Source organism: Molothrus ater, chromosome 19 (genome assembly GCF_012460135.2).
Source record: "Molothrus ater isolate BHLD 08-10-18 breed brown headed cowbird chromosome 19, BPBGC_Mater_1.1, whole genome shotgun sequence".
Taxonomy (NCBI): Eukaryota; Metazoa; Chordata; class Aves; order Passeriformes; family Icteridae; genus Molothrus; species Molothrus ater.
In genome coordinates this window covers 11732800-11749937 of record NC_050496.2, presented here as the reverse complement: position 1 = coordinate 11749937, position 17138 = coordinate 11732800, and the positions used below count along the sequence as shown (strand labels likewise).

Here is a 17138-nt window from a genome sequence, read left to right as displayed (position 1 = left end):
GCTCGGACAGAGAGTGAGCCACAAGGCTTTGTTATCATTCTTTGCTATTCTATTCTTAGCCAGCCTTCTGATGAAATCCTTTCTTCTATTCGTTTAGTATAGTTTTAATATAATATATATCATGAAATAATAAATCAGCCTTCTGAAACATGGAGTCAGATCCTCGGCTGTTCCCTCATCCTGGCACCCCTGTGAACATGGTCACACCCCCGGGGTGGGCACGGTGACATCGGTGGCACCCAGGGTGTCCCACGCGGCTGCAGGGTGGGCAGTGGGTGCCCAGCACCCTGCAGCACCCACGGGCAGTGCTGTGACAGTGCTGGTCCAGTGCTCTGATGGCAAGTGACAGAATGGGAGCAGGGCTCCATGGGCCGTGGCAGCCCCGGGCGCTGAGCAGGGATGGAGCTTTGGGATAAACCCAGGGATAAATCCTGCCCCAGGTGGGCTCCAGCAAACCCACGGAGCCCTAGTCATGCCCAGAATGTGCCACTGGAGCCTGGCACTCGTGAAAGCCCCATAGCTTTCATGGCAAAAGGTTTTTGCCCTTTGGGCACAACAGCTCATCCCATGGCGTTTTCTTCCCCAGAACTGGGGGTGTTGTGGTCTGAGCTGCTGCTGCAGTGCCTTCACACAGGTCCTGGCCAGTCCCACCAGTACAAACTGGGTGAGGACAAACTGGGCTGGGCCAGGCACAGCTCTGAATTTAAAGGGAATGGTTCTTGGGGTTGGAGTGCACTCGGGGATGGAAGGGGCTGCTGGGCAGCCCAGTGGAAGCGTCCCTGCCTGAGGATGGAACAAGGAGGAATCTGAGGAGCATTCCACAAGAAACCATTCCATGATTTGTTGGGATGCAAGGCGTCGCCCCTTCCAGGAGCCCAGGGGTGTGGGTCTGTCTTGCCAAGCACTGGAGAGCAGGGCTGGGGCTGGTGCTGCTGTGCCCAGAGCACACCAAAGCACTCCCAGCACCCACCCCGTGCTGTTGGAATGCTCAGTCCCAGCACTCTGGCCATGTTTGTCTCCATGTAAGGCCTCGAAGTGAGGGGTTAACCCAGCTCCCAGGCAGCCCCAGCCCCTTTGCTGGAGGAGAAGCAGATGTGGGAGTGGGGAGGCTGAGAGGGGCTGAGCTCCCCAGCTGAGGCATCAGGCGATCAGGGCTGCAAATTGGGATCAGATGTGGGCAACTCCCCCCTCTAAATGCAGCACTCCAGGGCTGCTGGGGCTGGTTCTGCTCTGCCTGGGGAGGAGGAGGAGGAGGAAGAGGAAGGTTTTGCTGGGGCCTGGGGCGGCTGCAGGGACCTCCAGAGCGTGCTGCTCCCTTTGGAGGGCTGTGTTTTCCCTGGAGAGTGCCCCTGCCTATTCCCTTGCCTCTTCCCCTTCCCCTGCTGGGCTCTCCCGCAGCAGGATGATGCAGGAGCTGGTGGCTGGCGTGGAGAAGATCAGCTTTGACTCGGAGGCTGATGTGGAGGAGCTCAGAGCTCGGTCCCTGCCCTTCCCAGGGGTGGACAGTAAGTTGGGGACAGGGCTGTGGTGTTTTTGGAGGGTGTTGGGGCTGCGGGAGCTTTTGGGGTTCTCCTTTTGCTGCCCTCCCACAACGCCTGGGTGGTTTTTGTCCAGGCTCTGGGCATTGCTCCCTCAGGGGTGCAGCTGGCAAAGCTCTTGGGGAGCTGCCAGGGTCCCCAATGTCCCTGTGGGGACAGCACTGGGGGTTGCAGGTGAAGCCCTCCCCACCCTGGGGCTGGGCAGTGGGACAGGCTGGCAGTGCCAGAGCTGTGCCAGGTGAGCAGGGACACTGGGGACAGGCTGGCAGTGCCAGGTGTGCAGGGACACTGGGGACAGGCTGGCAGTGCCAGGTGAGCGGGGACACTGGGGACAGGCTGGCAGTGCCAGGTGAGCGGGGACACTGGGGACAGGCTGGCAGTGCCAGGTGAGCAGAGACACTGGGGACAGGCTGGCAGTGCCAGAGCTGTGCCAGGTGAGCAGGGACACTGGGGACAGGCTGGCAGTGCCAGGGCTGTGCCAGGTGTGCAGGGACACCCCTGGGGCTGTGGGCGAGGCAGGGCTGGGACAATGGGACAGGCTGGCAGTGACAGAGCTGTCCCAGGTGTCCAGGGCCACCCCCGGCCCGGCAGGGCCAAGCCCGCCGTGTGCAAGCATTGGCTGCGAGGGCTCTGCAAGAGGGGCGACGGCTGCGACTTCCTGCACGACTACGATGCCACCAGGGTGCCCGAGTGCTATTTCTACTCCAGGTTCGGTAGGTGCGGGGCTGGGCATCCCGGGGAGCCCCTTCCCAGCCCTCGCTCGTCCCTCGGGGCTGGCCTGGAGCGAGCGGCTGATGCCACCTCCTGCCTGCGGGAAGAAGTGCCACTGTCACACAGCCAGGGTCACTGTCACACAGCCAGGGTCACTGTCCCCCCATCCCCTCCCAGCCGAACCGGGCTGTTCCAGGGCACCCCAATTCCTCTGATCCAGCCCATCCTGGCGGGATTCATTCCCTCTGCATTGTCGCGACTGTCGCACGCCTTGTTCCCGCAGGGGAGTGCAGCAACAAGGACTGTCCCTTCCTGCACGGGGGTGCCAGCACCGGGGGCTGTCCCTGGTACGACCGGGGCTTCTGCTGGCACGGTGAGCTGGGCCAGGGCAGGGCTGGGTGGGCAGGGGGTGCCCAGCGGGGATGGGACGGTGTGGTGGTGTTCACGGGGGTCTTAGGATGAGGGAAGAGATGAGGATCTGACTCCATGTTTCAGAAGGCTGATTTATTATTTTATGATATATATTATATTAAAACTATACTAAAGGAATAGAAGAAAGGATTTCATCAGAAGGCTGGCTAAGAATAGAAAAAGAAGAAATGCATAACAAAGGTTTGTGTGTCGGACAGAGAGTCCGAGCCAGCTGGGCTGTGATTGGCCATTAATTAGAAACAACCACATGAGCCCAATCCCAGATGCACCTGTTGCATTCCACAGCAGCAGATAACCATTGCTTACATTTTGTTCCTGAGGCCTCTCAGCTTCTCAGGAGAAAAAATCCTAAGGAAAGGATTGTTTAGAAAATATCACAGCTACAGGGCAGGGATGGGGCTGGGGGTGCCCATGACCCAGGGAGGGTGGATTTGGGCTCAGGGCTGCAGGAAAAGCAGAGCTCTCACAATCTCGTGTCCCTGTGAGTGTCCCCTCTGCCTGGCAGGTCCCCTGTGCAAGTACAAGCACACGAGGAGGGTGATGTGTGCCAACTACCTGGTGGGCTTCTGCCCCGAGGGACCCAAGTGCAAATTCGTGCAGTACGTACTGGGGGGGCTTGGAATGTGGGTTGGGGGGGGCTAAAATCCCCTCTCTGAGGTGGCTGTGGCCATTGCAGGGTCAGGGACAAGGACACAAAGGGTCTGAATTAACCAAACCCCACGCCTGAGCTGTGCTGCTGACAGCAGGGGCAGAGGTGGGTGGGCAGGGGGAACAGCCCTGAGGGGCTGGGGGAGCCTCGGGGGGGTCTGTGGATGCCTCTGAGGGGCTGTGAGAGCCTCAGAGGGGTCTGGGGACAGCCCTGAGAGGCTGGGGGAGCTTCAGGAGTGGCTGGGAACAGCCCTGGTCCTCATGGATGTGCCTGTAGCAGCTCCAGGACATTCCTAAAGGGCTGTGGGAGCCTCAGGAGGGTCTGGGGACAGCCCTGGTCCCCATGGAGGTGCCCCTGAGGGGCTGGGGAGCTTTAGGGGGCTTTGGGGACAGCCCTGGTCCCCATGGAGGGGCCTATACCAACTCCAGGATATCCCTGAAGGGCTGTGGGAGCCTCAGGAGGGTCTGGGGACAGCCCTGGTCCCCATGGAGGGGCCTATACCAACTCCAGGATATCCCTGAAGGGCTGTGGGAGCCTCAGGAGGGTCTGGGAACAGCCCTGGTCCCCATGGATGTGCCCGTAGCAGTTCCAGGATATCCCTGAGGGGCTGGGGGAGCCTCAGGAGGGGCTGGGGACACCCCAAGCAGTAACTGCCTGTCCTCTGTGTCCCCTCCAGCCTCAAGGCCGGGCTGATGACGAGCAGCACAGACCCATCCAAGGTGAAGCTGCTGTCCCTGTGCCCACGGGGGTGATGCCCCAGCTGCCCCCCAGCTCCTGTGGGGTAGCAGATGCCAAGTGCCCCCCCTGCCCCCTTTCCCCCAGGGAGCTGGATGCCCGTGGGGGCTGGTACAGAGGGATCTGGCTGCTGCAGAAGACAGGGGAGGTGAGCACGTGCCAGCCAAGGAGGCAGCAGCATGTGGCACCCAGCGCCTGTGGGACACCAGTGGCTGCCCCCCGAGCCCTCAGAGCCTGCTGGAAGGAGGCACCTGCTCCAAGGTGAGAGATTTTGGGGAATGGGAGGGCTGGGAGCAGTGGTTTCACCTTGGGGGGAGGATGAGGGGCAGCAGGTGCTGTGGGGATTCTCAGAGTGCTCCCAAACAGCCTCTGTGACTGGAAATGTGTCTTTTCCTTGTGGCATTTGGAGCTGGGGTGGGAACCAGCAGGGGAAGGGATTTCGGAGGTAAGAACCCTGGGAACAACAAATCCCTCTGGCTCAGAGGTTTGGTGTAGTTGGAACTCTTGGGGTGCTGTTTCCATGATCCCATTCCTTTGGAAATGGGGTCAAAATGACTGTGTGGGAACGTGGCAGGGGCTGATCCAGCACAAACCCTTTCCCTGTGCCCCCAGAGAGGATCAGCCACTCCCTGTGCCAGCCAGAGCAGGAGGACTCAGCTGGAAATGCTGCTGGGAAAGTGACTCCAGTGCTCCACACAGCTCAGGAGAGGAGGAGGAGAAGGACACACACCATGGACACGGCACCAGGGCAGCTGCTGGGCAAGGACAGCCAGCAGGGTTTGCCCAGCACCAGCTCACAGCTGGCACAGAAATCACTGCATGCAATGGAAATCAGGGCCTGGCACAGCTGGCTGAGGGCAGGCAGGGCAGCAGCAGCATTGCCAAGGAGTGAAGGGGTGCAGGACTGGCTGGGGCCAGGATCCTGAGCACAGGGAGGTGTGGGGATGTGCTCATCCCTTGGGAAGGGGGCACAAAGCACCACGTTTGAGATCACAACCCAAGCAGGAAAGGAAAAGCCACACAGGTTTTTATTGCTGGTGAGAGTTTTTGGTGCAGCACCTCTGTCACTGCACTCTGCAGAATAAAGAGCTCAGACTTTTAATTCTTGCCTCTTTTTTTTTTTTTGCTCTTCATGCCTGGAACATGAGCAACCCTTTCCCAGACATGTCTGGGAATGGCAGGCTCCAACTAGCACTCCTGACTGCCCTGGTTTGCCCTTTGGGCACAACAGCTCATCCCATGGAGGTTTCTTCCCCAGAATTGGGGTGTTGTGGTCTGAGCTGCTGCTCCAGTGCCTTCACACAGGTCCTGGCCAGTCCCACCAGCACAAACTGGGAGAGTACAAACTGGGCTGGGCCAGGCACAGCTCTGAATTTAAAGGGAACGGTTCTTGGGGTTGGAGTGCACTCAGCTACAGCAGAATTGTCAAATAATCTCTAATGACAGCTCAGGACAAGGTGCTGTCCCCTGTGCCAAGCAAGGGATCTGGGACTCTGCAGCCTCCAGGAGCTCTCCTGCCCCCATAGATCTCTCAGGTGCCTCCACAGCTTTCTCATTTCACTACTAAAGCTGCCTGAGCACGGAGGGGTGAGCAGGGCTGTCCCTGTCACCTCTGTGCCACACAAGCCGACCTGCAAAGCAGCTCCTCCTCCGCTCCAGCCCCAGCCAGGCCCCTGCTGCTGGGAATTCCTGCTGGGATCCTGCTCCTGGCAGCTCTGCTGCCTCTCCAGGAGCTGGGGCTGTTCCCTGCCTGCTGCTCCAGCTCCTTCAGTGGTATTTTCGCCAGCGGTGCCGCTCTGGAAGAACAGGGAGGGAAAAATTCCGAGGTCAGCTCAGGGATCTGTTTGAGGACTCCAGCCCAAGTGCAGCTTCTCTGTTTCTGTGCTGCCAGGGGGAGCCACCCAAACACCAGCAAACCCCTTGTCATCTGTCAGGAAATGCAGCTCCTGCTGGAGCTTCTCCTCCCTCTGCCCCGTGTGGGCTTTTCCAAGTGCTCCTGACAATCCTGGTGCTCTCCAGGGAGAAGCTGTGAGTCAGCAACTGCTATCAGCACTTTTATTAAGCAAATTAATTCCTCTGCCCACCTAGAGAATGCTGCTCTCTGAGCTCTGGTATTAAATGGGGAGTGTTTAAATAATTATTTCAATTATTCCAGAGCTTTAATTAGCAGGGATGCTAAACAGACTTTCCAAGTGTTGCAAAAGGAAGAATTCCTGAGATAGGAAGCCTTACTGAAGTGCTGATAGTTCCAGCCATAGCTGAGCAGGCAGTACCCAGCCAGGAGCATGGAGATTCCAGCAGGTCCCCCCTGCTTCACGTGGATGTACTTGGCACAATAACTGCCCCAGGCTGTTGGGAGAGAAAGGAGAGGGATAAATCATGGGCTGCTCTTGGGAATTCACTGCTTCCCTGCAACTTTACAGAGCCAAAATGTTGGGGGTGTTTGTTGATTCCCACTGCCAGAGGGCACGGATTGATGGGATGATGGATGGGAAGGAATTGTTCCTTTTGTGAGGGGGGTGAGGCCCTGGCACAGGGTGCCCAGAGCAGCTGTGGCTGCCCCTGGATCCCTGGCAGCACCCAAGGCCAGGCTGGATGGGGTTTGGAGCCACCTGGGACAGTGGAAGGCAGGGAATGGCTCTGGATCATCTCTATGGTCCCTCCCAGACCCTTCCACCACTCCATGATTTGTGCTTTGTAAAGATCCAGGCTGGCTCCTTGGCCCAGCAGAGTCAGTCAGGGAAGTGGGATGGATCAGCCCCAGAAGCCAGGAATTCTCACCTCTCTGCACGGCTCCCAGCAGCCCCTGGGCAGAGAAGCTGCAGGTGCTGGCCCAGGTGTGCAGCTCGCCCAGCCTCACCTCCATCAGGGGCCTCTCGGACAGGGGACCTGCAGGGTGACACAGCCTGGTCACAGCCTTGAGGGCTCTGTGCTGCCAGGGCAGCTGGGATGGGATGGGATGGGATGGGATGGGATGGGATGGGAGGTGCAATCTGGGCTGGGAAAAGGAGAGGGAATCACCTCTCCCACAGAGATTGGGCTCTGTCCAGCCAAGACTCCATGAACACATCACCCATTGGCTTTGCAGGCTGGAGGAGGCCCAGTTAAAGCTCCTTGGATTCTCCTGGATCCTTCCCTGGGCAAGCCCAGCATTCCCTGCCCCTCCTCTCCCGTTCCCTACTCCTCCTTTCCCACTCCCTGCCCCTCGTCTCCCATTCCCTCTGCCATTCCAGCACATCCCAGCAGGGAGATTTTTATTACCTTGCTGCCCCTGTGCCAAGCCACCCCTGGGTGTCTCCACCGTGATCCTCACATCCTCGTGGAAACGCTTCCCTGGAAAAATCCTCAGCCCTCCCGACTCGGGATACAATTCTGGAAACCACTCCAAGCCCTTGGCTGAGCAGAGGGGCTGGGTTTGGGGCGTGTCGGGCAGAGCCAGCCCCGGGCTGGGCTGGGTTTGGGGCGTGAGGGGCAGAGCCAGCCCCGGGCTGGGCTGGGTTTGGGGCGTGAGGGGCAGAGCCAGCCCCGAGCTGGTTGGGTTTGGGGCAGTGCCAGCCCCGGGGCTGTGCCCGGGCTCAGGACAGGTTGAGTTTGGGGTGTGAGGGGCAGTGCCAGCCCCGGGGCTGTGCCCGGGCTCGGGAAGGGCTGGGTTTGCAGAGGCAGCCCCGGGGCTGTGCCCGGGCTCGGGACGGGCTGGGTTTGCAGTGCCAGCCCCGGGGCTGTGCCCGGGCTCGGGACGGGCTGGGTTTGCAGTGCCAGCCCCGGGCTGTGCTCACGGTGGCCTCGGGCTCTGCCTCCCCCCGCAGCCCCGGCAGGCTGAGCTCGTTCCTGGCTGTCCCCCGGCCGTGAGCTCCGATGGGCTCCGCCGCTGCCAGCTGGAGGCTCCGGGGGTGCAGAGCACACACGGGGGGTTCAGATCCCACCCCAGCTTCCATCTGCACCCGCTCCCCTCCTGCCCGGGATTTGTCTCTTCCCTTCTTCTGGACGAGGTCACCGGGGCTGTTGCTGCTCGCCGCGGGCTCTCGAAGTGTCTTTGTCGCCTTTAAGCTGCTTTTTCCTCCCTTGGAGCTCGCAGTCCCGCTCCCCGCGGCTCCCTGGCTCGGCGGCTCCTTGCTCCGGGATTTTGGGGCAGATTTGCGGAGAGCGGGGCCGGGCTCCGTCCGTTCCCCGCGGCTCCGCGGCTCCTTCTCCCGGACCACCCTGGCTCGGTGCTTCTCTATCACCACCTTCACCCCCTCCCGCAGCCTCTGGGGCACATCCTCCACCTCCTCGGGGTGCAGGTCCAGGCTCCGGGCCACATCCTGCACCGCGCCGGGGCCGCTACCGGAGGCGGCAGGGCCGGTACCGGGGGCCGGGCGGGGAAGCGGCGCTGGGCTGGGCTCCGGGGCGCTGCCGGTGGCGGCGGAGGGCTGGGGGTTGGATCCCGGCGCCGATCCCGGTGCGCTGGCGGGGCTCGGGCGGGCCCCTGAGCCTCGGGCACTGCTCGGGACGGGCCGCGCGGCGCTGCCGGGGCTCGCTGCCGGTGCTGCCGGTGCTGCCGGCGCGGCCTTGCAGTGCGGGAGGTGCGCGCGGAGCCGCTTGAAGGGCCGCCCGCAGTGCGGGCACAGCTCCGTCCCCGCCGCCATCACCGGTACCGGAACCGCCCCGGTGACGTCACAATGTCCGCCCTCGCGGCGCGCTGTGACGTCACAATGTCCCGGCCCGCCCCGCCCCGGCGCACGCCGTGACGTCACGGGGGCGAGGCGGCGGAAGCGGCGGAAGCGGCGGTCGGGGCCGGGCAGGGCCGCGCTGCCGCCCCTCAGCGCGGCCTCCGCTCCTCGGCGCGGCCTCCCCCGCTCCGCGCGGCCCCTCCGCCCGCCCCGCCGCGCTCCCGCCCGCCATGAGCTGCCGGCAGCCGCTGCCGAGCGAGCGGGGAGCGAGACAGAGGTGGGTGAGGGCGGCGAGGCCTGAGGGGGGCAAGGAGGGGCCGCGCTGAGGGGAAGGGGAGAGCGGGCCCCGAGCGCTGGGAGGGTTCAGTGGGGGTGAGGGGAGGCGGGGGGCGCTCCGGAGGGTGAGGGGATGCGGGGGAGGAAGCTGAGGGATCGTGGAGCGGGTGGGAGCTGAGGGGGATTGTGGAGTCGGGAATGGGGTGGAAGGGACCCCAAAGCCTGTCCCATGCTTCACTGCCACGGGATGCGAGGGAGGAAGCTGAGGGATCGTGGAGGCCGGGAATGGGGTAGAAGGGACCCCAAAGCCCGTCCTGTGCCACCCCTACCACGGGATGTGGGGAGGAAGCTGAGGGATCCTGGAGCGGGTGGGAGCTGGGAGGTTGTTGTGGGGGATCGTGGAGTCGGGGAATGGCGTGGAAGGGACCCCAAAGCCCGTCCCGTGCCCCCCCTACCACGGGCACGGACACCCAGGGTGCCCCAAGCCCCGTCCAGGCTGCCGAGGTCACTGCAGAGGTTGGGGAAAGGAAGGAGCCCGAGGCTCCGGAGGAGAATCCCTTCCCCAGAGTGTTCCCAGACAGACGGACAGCGTTCAGTGCCTGCCATCCCAAGGATGGGGAGCAGGGAGGCAGCTCCGGGCTGTAGGCGTGGGCCAGAGCCTGCTGCACAGAAAGGAGCCGCTTATAAATACCTATAAATACCTCCCTCGAGTGTGTTTTGACTCATCCGAGCACGGGTTAATTTTAGGCACACCAAAACGGCTCCATCCCGTGTTTTTTTGGATCCTGGCTGACTCGTCGTGTTTGTAGGGTGGGGAGGAGTCGTTTGATGTTTGTGTGGGAATTCTGGGAGGCTGCTGGGGCGCAGCTGCTGTGTTGGTGGCACAGAATCACCAATCGTGGGCTGGGAGTGACCTTCAGTCCCATCCAGTGCCACCTCCCACTGCCCCAGGCCGTCCCAACTCCTGTCCAGTCCAGGTGGTTGAGGTGTTCCCCTTATCTCCTGGAATCTGGGAATATCAGCACTGCCCCCACCCCACTGTCCTCCTCCAAACTCTGCTCTGCCTCGATGCCTGCAAAGATCTGGATAAAAATTGGGTTAAAACCTGCACCCACCGTGCCAGATAGTGCAAGGTGCCGTGAGAGGGTGGCAGATACATCAGAGACAGGGAAGAGTTTGTTTTCCACAAGATGTTTCCTGACAAAACCTCATTTCCACCTGGGAAATGGGGTTGTTTTGGAATGTGACTCCAAACACCGTCAGAGGGGAGAGGCTAAGGAGTCGTCGTGGGCTGGTGAGAGCAGGTTAATAATTGGAGATGTGGCCAGTGCCACTCGTCCCAGGGCTGTCCCCAGCCTGTCAGGTGTCACTCTGAGCCCAGGGATTATTTTTACCTCTGCAGGGCTGGCAGTTGTTAAATGAGTTTATTTCGAGGGATGGTTTTAATCCAGTCCCTTCAACTGATGGGAAACATCTTGTGAGGAGCAGGATCCTTTTCTCTGGGGAATGGGAGAGCCCAGAGCACCTCAGGGGGCTGGGGACACCCTGCATTCATTTATCAGGTGTCCCTGCCCTTTTTGGGTCCATGAGCTGATGATTTCTGCTCCCCTGCAGGAAGAGGAGGAGGAATGGCAATGAAGAGGATGGTCACGTTCCCCAGAGCAAACGTAGCACCAGGAACTCTGTCCTGCAGGACTCATGGGACACTGAGGTGAGAGCCCTCCCAGCCAGACCCAGGCTGCATTCCATATCTGTGCTTTTATTTTCAGTTTTGTTTCGTAGCTTTGCGTTTGAGGTGGTGAGGTTTGAATTGGTGACATCAGAGATTGAAATCAGTTTGGAAATCAGCACTTCCAATGAGCCTGGTTATGCCTGGCCTGAATATTTCTGGGAAGAAATTTCAAATCCTGCCTTGCAGCACCCAGGGAAAGAATTTCCAGGTTGTTGGGTTTGGTTTGGGCTGAGCTGTGCCCAGAGCTGAGGGGATGCTGGGGGTGGATGTGACCCTGTGCTCACTCTGCCTGACCATCAGCTTTGCCTTGCCTCACAGAGAGGTGATTATTTGTGGGAGAAAGACAAAACACATTCCAGGCAGGCCTTATCTGATGTGCAAAAAATGTTCTGATAGAGCTGCTCAGTGTAAGCAAGACAATCTCAAAACTCATTGGGTTTTTTTCTCATATTTTCCTCTTTTTTTTTTTTTTTTTTCTGGGTGTGGGATAAACTCTCTTGTTGTCTTACCCCTCACAGCCAGGTGTTCTCTCAGTGCAATTTGAGATTGTTTTTCTTTTTTAAAAAAATAAAAATTGCTGATTTCCCAACTGCTGCCAGATTTTCTGAGATGTCACCTGGGTGAATCACCTGAAAATTCACTGTGAGCCACGTCCTTGTGTTGTAAAACATTCATGGAAAAAGGGTGCAGAGTGCAGGCTCCCTCTCTGAAGTTAATGAAATTAATTTCTTTGAATGTTTTGGAAATATCCTCAGTTTTTTAGAACCTCCTCACTTTGAAGGTGGATTGGAATGAGCAATTACAGTCTGAATTATTACAGAATTAACTCAATTATTCAACTGTTAATTGTACTTTGCAGAAAACATTTAGTTGCTGTGTAACTTGGAGCTCTTTTACAATCTGGAAATGGATATTTCTACATTCCTATTGTGAGGGAAACTCTCTGTTAACCTGGACAAGTAGATGATGTGCCAGGAATGCTGGAAATGCCCTAAGAGCTGCTGTCCATCCCAAAGGAATCCCCTGGGGTGAAAGCTGCTGTGTTTACAGGAGGGAAACTTTGCATTTTGGGCATCGCTGGGTTCAGCAGCCTGGTTTGTGCCACCTGACCCTGAATCATTGTCCCACAGGTCAGAGCCCTCCGTGTGTGTAGGGTAGTTAAAGCTAAAGCAGCTTTGTGGCAGGAGGAGCACGGATTTAGTGTGGAACAAGGGATTGCAGTAGGACTAATGAAATTAAGGAGATCAGGAAAACCCCCCCATGGTGAGTGGCAGAAGCAGCACCTTTGCTTGGAGTGTGCACACCTGGTGCTGGGGCAGAGCCACAGGGCTGGCAGGGGCCACACACGAGGGGTGACAGCAGCCCTGGCCTGGCTCCTGCCAGGGAACAGCACAGGCAAGGTCACAGCTCAGCCTAACACAGACTCTGCTTCTTGCATGCACTTGCCTGGCAAAGTCTGGTTTTAACCCATTAAACCCTGGTGTGATGTGGAATCTCACATCACTGCTGAGGAATGTGGGCACAGCTTCTCAAACAGCACAGAACAGAATTCCCAATGTTTTCTCCTGATGAATGGAGCTTTTTTTTTTTGCTTTTTGTTTTTTTGGCTTGTTTTCTTGTCAGATCCCTCAACTGAGCATGCCCAGAATTTCAAGCCAGGAGATGAAATCTGTGTTATTCCAACATTTGGTTAAGGACTTCCTGTGCCCAAGGGAGGAATCCTTGTGCTCATTGTGCACTTGGTGCTGCTTGGAAAGTCTCAGCCAGTTTGCAGCACTTGCATTTATTTCCCTGACCCTTTGCTGTGTGCAAAGACACCTCTGGCTGGTTAAAACTCCCCCCTGGATTTGGGATATTGCCTGGAAAGGGGGAGTGGGAGCAATCTGTGACTTCCAAGAGCACAGGAGAGCTGCTTTTCATTGCAGGGCGTTGCAAACCTGCTTTTTGTGAGACATTACCCAAAGTCCTGATTCCCCTGGGCTGTTTTGGTTCAAACTGACTGTTCCCTCTTCCAGAGCGAGGCCTCTTTGAGAACACAGCCTCAGGATGGCAGTCAGGCAGTGGTTTAAACCTGATGGCAGCCAGGCAGTGGTTTAAACCTGATGGCAGTCAGGCAGTGGTTTAAACCTGATGGCAGTCAGGCAGTGGTTTTTGCCAGGATCTCTTCCCATTGGTTTTGTCTTGCATGTTTTGCTGTGGAGAATGAGGTGAAGGGAGGTTTTTCTTTAGTGGCAGTTCTGTGATGTTACCCCTCAGTCCCTGACTTTGCTCATCCAAATCACATCCAATTCCAAAGGATTTGCTGTTTTCTCCCTCTGGATTGTCCACTCACCCAGGACAGGCAGCACTTCCAGCTTTGACAGGATGGAAACAGATTCTCTTTAATCTACAGCAGCACAGAACAGAATTCCCAGTGTTTTCTCCTGATGAATGGAGCTTTTTGGGCTGCTGCTTTTTGGGCACTTGCTGTAAGGATGTGCCACTCCTGGTGCTCCTGGAGCAGCCACTCACAGGTGACAGCCACCCTGAGGGTGACAGAAACCTCTGTCCTGGGCTCAGTCCATGGCCAGGCACAGCCACAGGGCTGCAGCTCCAGCCAGGGTTAAACATTAGCAAGGCAGAGCCTTTGCCACTGAATTTCCCTTCCTGTTCAGCCTGTCCTCCCTTTTCCAGGAGCTCAGCTGTGTTGTTTGCCCTGCATTTGGTCAGAAATCCTTTGCTTGTCCCCAGATCAAGCCAGGAGAGGTTGCAGTGGATCCTCCAAGGGCAATGCTGGGGTTGCAGTGGATCCTCTAAGGGCAGTGCTGAGGTTGCAGTGGATCCTCCAAGGGCAGTGCTGAGGTTGCAGTGGATCCTGCAAGGGCAGTGCTGGGTTGCAATGGATCCTCCAAGGCAGTGCTGAGGTTGCAGTGGATCCTCCAAGGGCAGTGCTGGGGTTGCAGTGGATCCTCCAAGGGCAATCCTGAGGTTGCAATGGATCCTGCAAGTGCAGTGCTGGGGTTGCAGTGGATCCTGCAAGGGCAGTGCTGGGGTTGCAGTGGATCCTGCAAGGGCAGTGCTGGGGTTGCAGTGGATCCTCCAAGGGCAGTGCTGGGGTTGCAGTGGATCCTCCAAGGGCAATGCTGAGGTTGCAATGGATCCTCCAAGGGCAGTGCTGGGGTTGCAGTGGATCCTCCAAGGGCAGTGCTGGGGTTGCAGTGGATCCTCCAAGGGCAGTGCTGGGGTTGCAGTGGATCCTCCAAGGGCAGTGCTGGGGTTGCAGTGGATCCTGCAAGGGCAGTGCTGGGGTTGCAGTGGATCCTGCAAGGGAAATGCTGGGGTTGCAGTGGATCCTGCAAGGGCAGTGCTGGGGTTGCAGTGGATCCTCCAAAGGCAGTGCTGGGGTTGCAGTGGATCCTCCAAGGGAAATGCTGGGGTTGCAGTTGATCCTGCAAGGGCAGTGCTGGGGTTGCAGTGGATCCTGCAAGGGCAGTGCTGGGGTTGCAGTGGATCCTCCAAGGGCAGTGCTGGGGTTGCAGTGGATCCTCCAAGGGCAGTGCTGGGGTTGCAGTGGATCCTCCAAGGGCAGTGCTGGGGTTGCAGTGGATCCTGCAAGGGCAGTGCTGGGGTTGCAGTGGATCCTGCAAGGGAAATGCTGGGGTTGCAGTGGATCCTGCAAGGGCAGTGCTGGGGTTGCAGTGGATCCTGCAAGGGCAGTGCTGGGGTTGCAGTGGATCCTCCAAGGGAAATGCTGGGGTTGCAATGAATCCTGCAAGGGCAGTGCTGGGGTTGCAGTGGATCCTCCAAGGGAAATGCTGGGGTTGCAGTGGATCCTCCAAGGGCAGTGCTGAGGTTCCCAGCTGAGCTCTGCAGCTGGGGAATCAGCAGTGCAAACCCTTTGCTCTGGTTTTCCCAGGGAAGGAAGCGAGTCTGAGTGTTCTGGCTGACCCTTTCCTTCCTGAACAACTTCTGCAAACCTGAATTTCTCACAGCTCCTCTCTGTTCTGGGCAGGATTGAAACACTGCTGGGTTCTTGGCACAGATCAAATCAAAGTTCTTGTCCCCCACTATCCAGGGAAGGGCTGCTCTTCAGTTCTGACTAAAACCAGGTCGTGGCTCTGTTAAACTCCTCTTGGAAGGCATTGAGAGCAGCAGGGCTTGAGTGGCTCTTTCTCCAGTTCCTGTCCCGAGGGATTGTCCCAGATCTGCACATTTAACAGGACGTTTGTTTGTTTTAAAACTTGAAGTGTGATGTTAAGGGTAAATGAGCCCAGTAAACCTTGAAGATGCCCTTCTGATAGCTAAACTATTCATAAATATCACTGGGCTGCTTTCCTTTGGCCCTGTAAAGCTTTGTTGATGCCTGTCTTGCTGACTTGATGGCTTTAAGGATTCTTTTCTTGTCTGATTGTAGTCCAAATGCCTTACAGAATGTGCACCACAGCCTGGGGACATGGTAGGTGTTCCATGTGAGGTGGGCAGTGATGAAGGGGTGCCAGTGAACCTTTGCCTTGGAGAACTGGAAATAAAGGGGGTCTGACAAAGGCCATCTGTCACCAGGCTGAGGTGTCAGAAGCACGTCCCAGGACACGCTGCCAGCTTTGAGATGCACAGAACACTCACTACTAACAGCTGGAAAATGTTTGTTGAGATGTGAGCAGCCAGCCAGGCCAGGTTCTCATTTGGATTTTTACCTTGATTTGCAGAAGGTGGCTGTAACGAAGCTCACTAAGGAGCGCAGACTAAAAGGAAACAAAGTGTCCTGTGCGGTGGGTTTGTCTCCGAGGCTGCTGGGCCCCCTCAGCATCGCGTGTGACTCTTTGTGCTGCTCTGCCACAGCAGCTGCGCTGCCCAGCACCACCCCCAGCTCCTCCCTGTGCTGCCGGGCTCTCTCCCTCTCCAGATGGAGGCAGAGGAGCTGCTTGCCCGTGGTTCCAGCTGTGCTCCCTGGGCAATGACCCCGCTGGGTGTTTTTGTCCCCTCGCAGCCCGGGGCCCTTGGCTTGGCTTGCTGCGCTCCCACAGAGCTGAAGCGTTTTTGGTGCTTAGCAAAACAAAGGAATTTGTCAGGGTTGGATGGTCAGGATCGATGGTGGATCAGAGGGGAGGGAGGGTTGTGTTCCACCCAAACATCCACAGTGCCTCCCTGGGCACTGCACACTGCTGGGTGTGTGATTTACAGACACAGACACACAGACACACAGACACACACACACACTCTGCTGGGAGTGTGATTTACACAGACACAGACACACAGACACACAGACACACAGACACACATACACACACACACACACTGCTGGGTGTGTGATTTACACACACACACACACACACACACACACACTCTGCTGGGTGTGTGATTTACACACACACACACACAACACACACACACACACTCTGCTGGGTGTGTGATTTACACAGACACAGACACACACACACACACACACTGCTGGGTGTGTGATTTACACAGACACAGACACACAGACACACACACACTGCTGGGTGTGTGATTTACACACACACACACACACACACACTGCTGGGAGTGTGATTTACACAGACACAGACACACACACACACACACACTGCTGGGTGTGTGATTTACACACACACACACACACACACACACACACTGCTGGGAGTGTGATTTACACACACACACACACACACACACACACTGCTGGGAGTGTGATTTACACACACACACACACACACACACACACTGCTGGGAGTGTGATTTACACACACACACACACTGCTGGGAGTGTGATTTACACACACACACACACTGCTGGGAGTGTGATTTACACACACACACACACACACACACTGCTGGGAGTGTGATTTACACACACACACACACACACACACACACTGCTGGGAGTGTGATTTACACACACACACACACATGCTGGGAGTGTGATTTACACACACACACACACTGCTGGGAGTGTGATTTACACAGACACACACACTGCTGGGTGTGTGATTTACCACACACACAGACACACACACACACACACACTGCTGGGAGTGTGATTTACACACACACACTGCTGGGGGTGTGTGATTTACACAGACACACACACTGCTGGGTGTGTGATTTACAAGACACACAGACACACAGACACACACACACACTCTGCTGGGTGTGTGATTTACACACACACACTGCTGGGTGTGTGATTTACTGCTGAACTCACACACTGCTGGGTGCAGTTTTGTACATTCCTGATTTACACACACACACTGCTGGGTGCAGCTTGCACCATTCCTGATTTACTCCAGGTGAAGCCCTTCTGGAAGTGGTGCTGACTGGTAAATCCCTGAGGATTTAATGAAATTTGTCCTCTCTGGATGTGGCCACAAAGCTGTTACTTCTGTGGCTTAATCCTTACAAAAATATTGATTTTTTTTTAGCTGCTGTCACTTGCTCTG

The 17138-nt window shown here is 57.3% G+C and overlaps 3 protein-coding genes across 3 annotated transcripts; 2 read left to right on the top strand and 1 right to left on the bottom strand.

The window, feature by feature from the left end:
* Window positions 1–1402: 1402 nt before the first annotated feature.
* On the top strand, window positions 1403–4082 carry LOC118700352 (cleavage and polyadenylation specificity factor subunit 4-like). Its single transcript, XM_054516902.1, has 5 exons — window positions 1403–1505; window positions 2102–2251; window positions 2533–2622; window positions 3187–3280; window positions 4007–4082. Exons 1-5 carry the CDS (start codon window positions 1403–1405, stop codon window positions 4080–4082), a joined length of 513 nt encoding a protein of 170 aa, XP_054372877.1.
* A 993-nt stretch (window positions 4083–5075) lies between these two features.
* LOC118700353 (translation initiation factor IF-2-like) lies at window positions 5076–8690 on the bottom strand. Its single transcript, XM_054516901.1, has 4 exons — window positions 7327–8690; window positions 6847–6954; window positions 6298–6414; window positions 5076–5861 (listed from the first exon to the last, which is right to left on the bottom strand). The coding sequence occupies exon 1, from the start codon at window positions 8688–8690 to the stop codon at window positions 7641–7643; it is 1050 nt and encodes a 349-aa protein (XP_054372876.1). The 3' UTR covers window positions 5076–5861; window positions 6298–6414; window positions 6847–6954; window positions 7327–7640.
* Window positions 8691–8826: 136 nt separating this feature from the next.
* On the top strand, window positions 8827–16061 carry LOC129046895 (protein FAM104A-like). The gene is made up of 3 exons (XM_054516910.1): window positions 8827–8991; window positions 10605–10701; window positions 15408–16061. The coding sequence occupies exons 1-3, from the start codon at window positions 8945–8947 to the stop codon at window positions 15657–15659; spliced, it is 396 nt and encodes a 131-aa protein (XP_054372885.1). The 5' UTR covers window positions 8827–8944; the 3' UTR covers window positions 15660–16061.
* The last annotated feature ends 1077 nt before the right edge of the window (window positions 16062–17138 follow it).

Bases quoted from the DNA above. Each gene is read 5' to 3' on its own strand.
- LOC118700352 (XM_054516902.1), top strand. From the start codon at position 1,403: ATGATGCAGGAGCTGGTGGCTGGCGTGGAGAAGATCAGCTTTGACTCG. The intron at 1,506-2,101 runs GTAAGTTGGGGA...GAGCTGTCCCAG, and splicing joins GCCCTTCCCAGGGGTGGACA to GTGTCCAGGGCCACCCCCGG. The intron at 2,252-2,532 runs GTAGGTGCGGGG...TTGTTCCCGCAG, and splicing joins CTATTTCTACTCCAGGTTCG to GGGAGTGCAGCAACAAGGAC.
- LOC118700353 (XM_054516901.1), bottom strand. From the start codon at position 8,690: ATGGCGGCGGGGACGGAGCTGTGCCCGCACTGCGGGCGGCCCTTCAAG.
- LOC129046895 (XM_054516910.1), top strand. From the start codon at position 8,945: ATGAGCTGCCGGCAGCCGCTGCCGAGCGAGCGGGGAGCGAGACAGAG. The intron at 8,992-10,604 runs GTGGGTGAGGGC...GCTCCCCTGCAG, and splicing joins GAGCGGGGAGCGAGACAGAG to GAAGAGGAGGAGGAATGGCA. The intron at 10,702-15,407 runs GTGAGAGCCCTC...CTTGATTTGCAG, and splicing joins AGGACTCATGGGACACTGAG to AAGGTGGCTGTAACGAAGCT.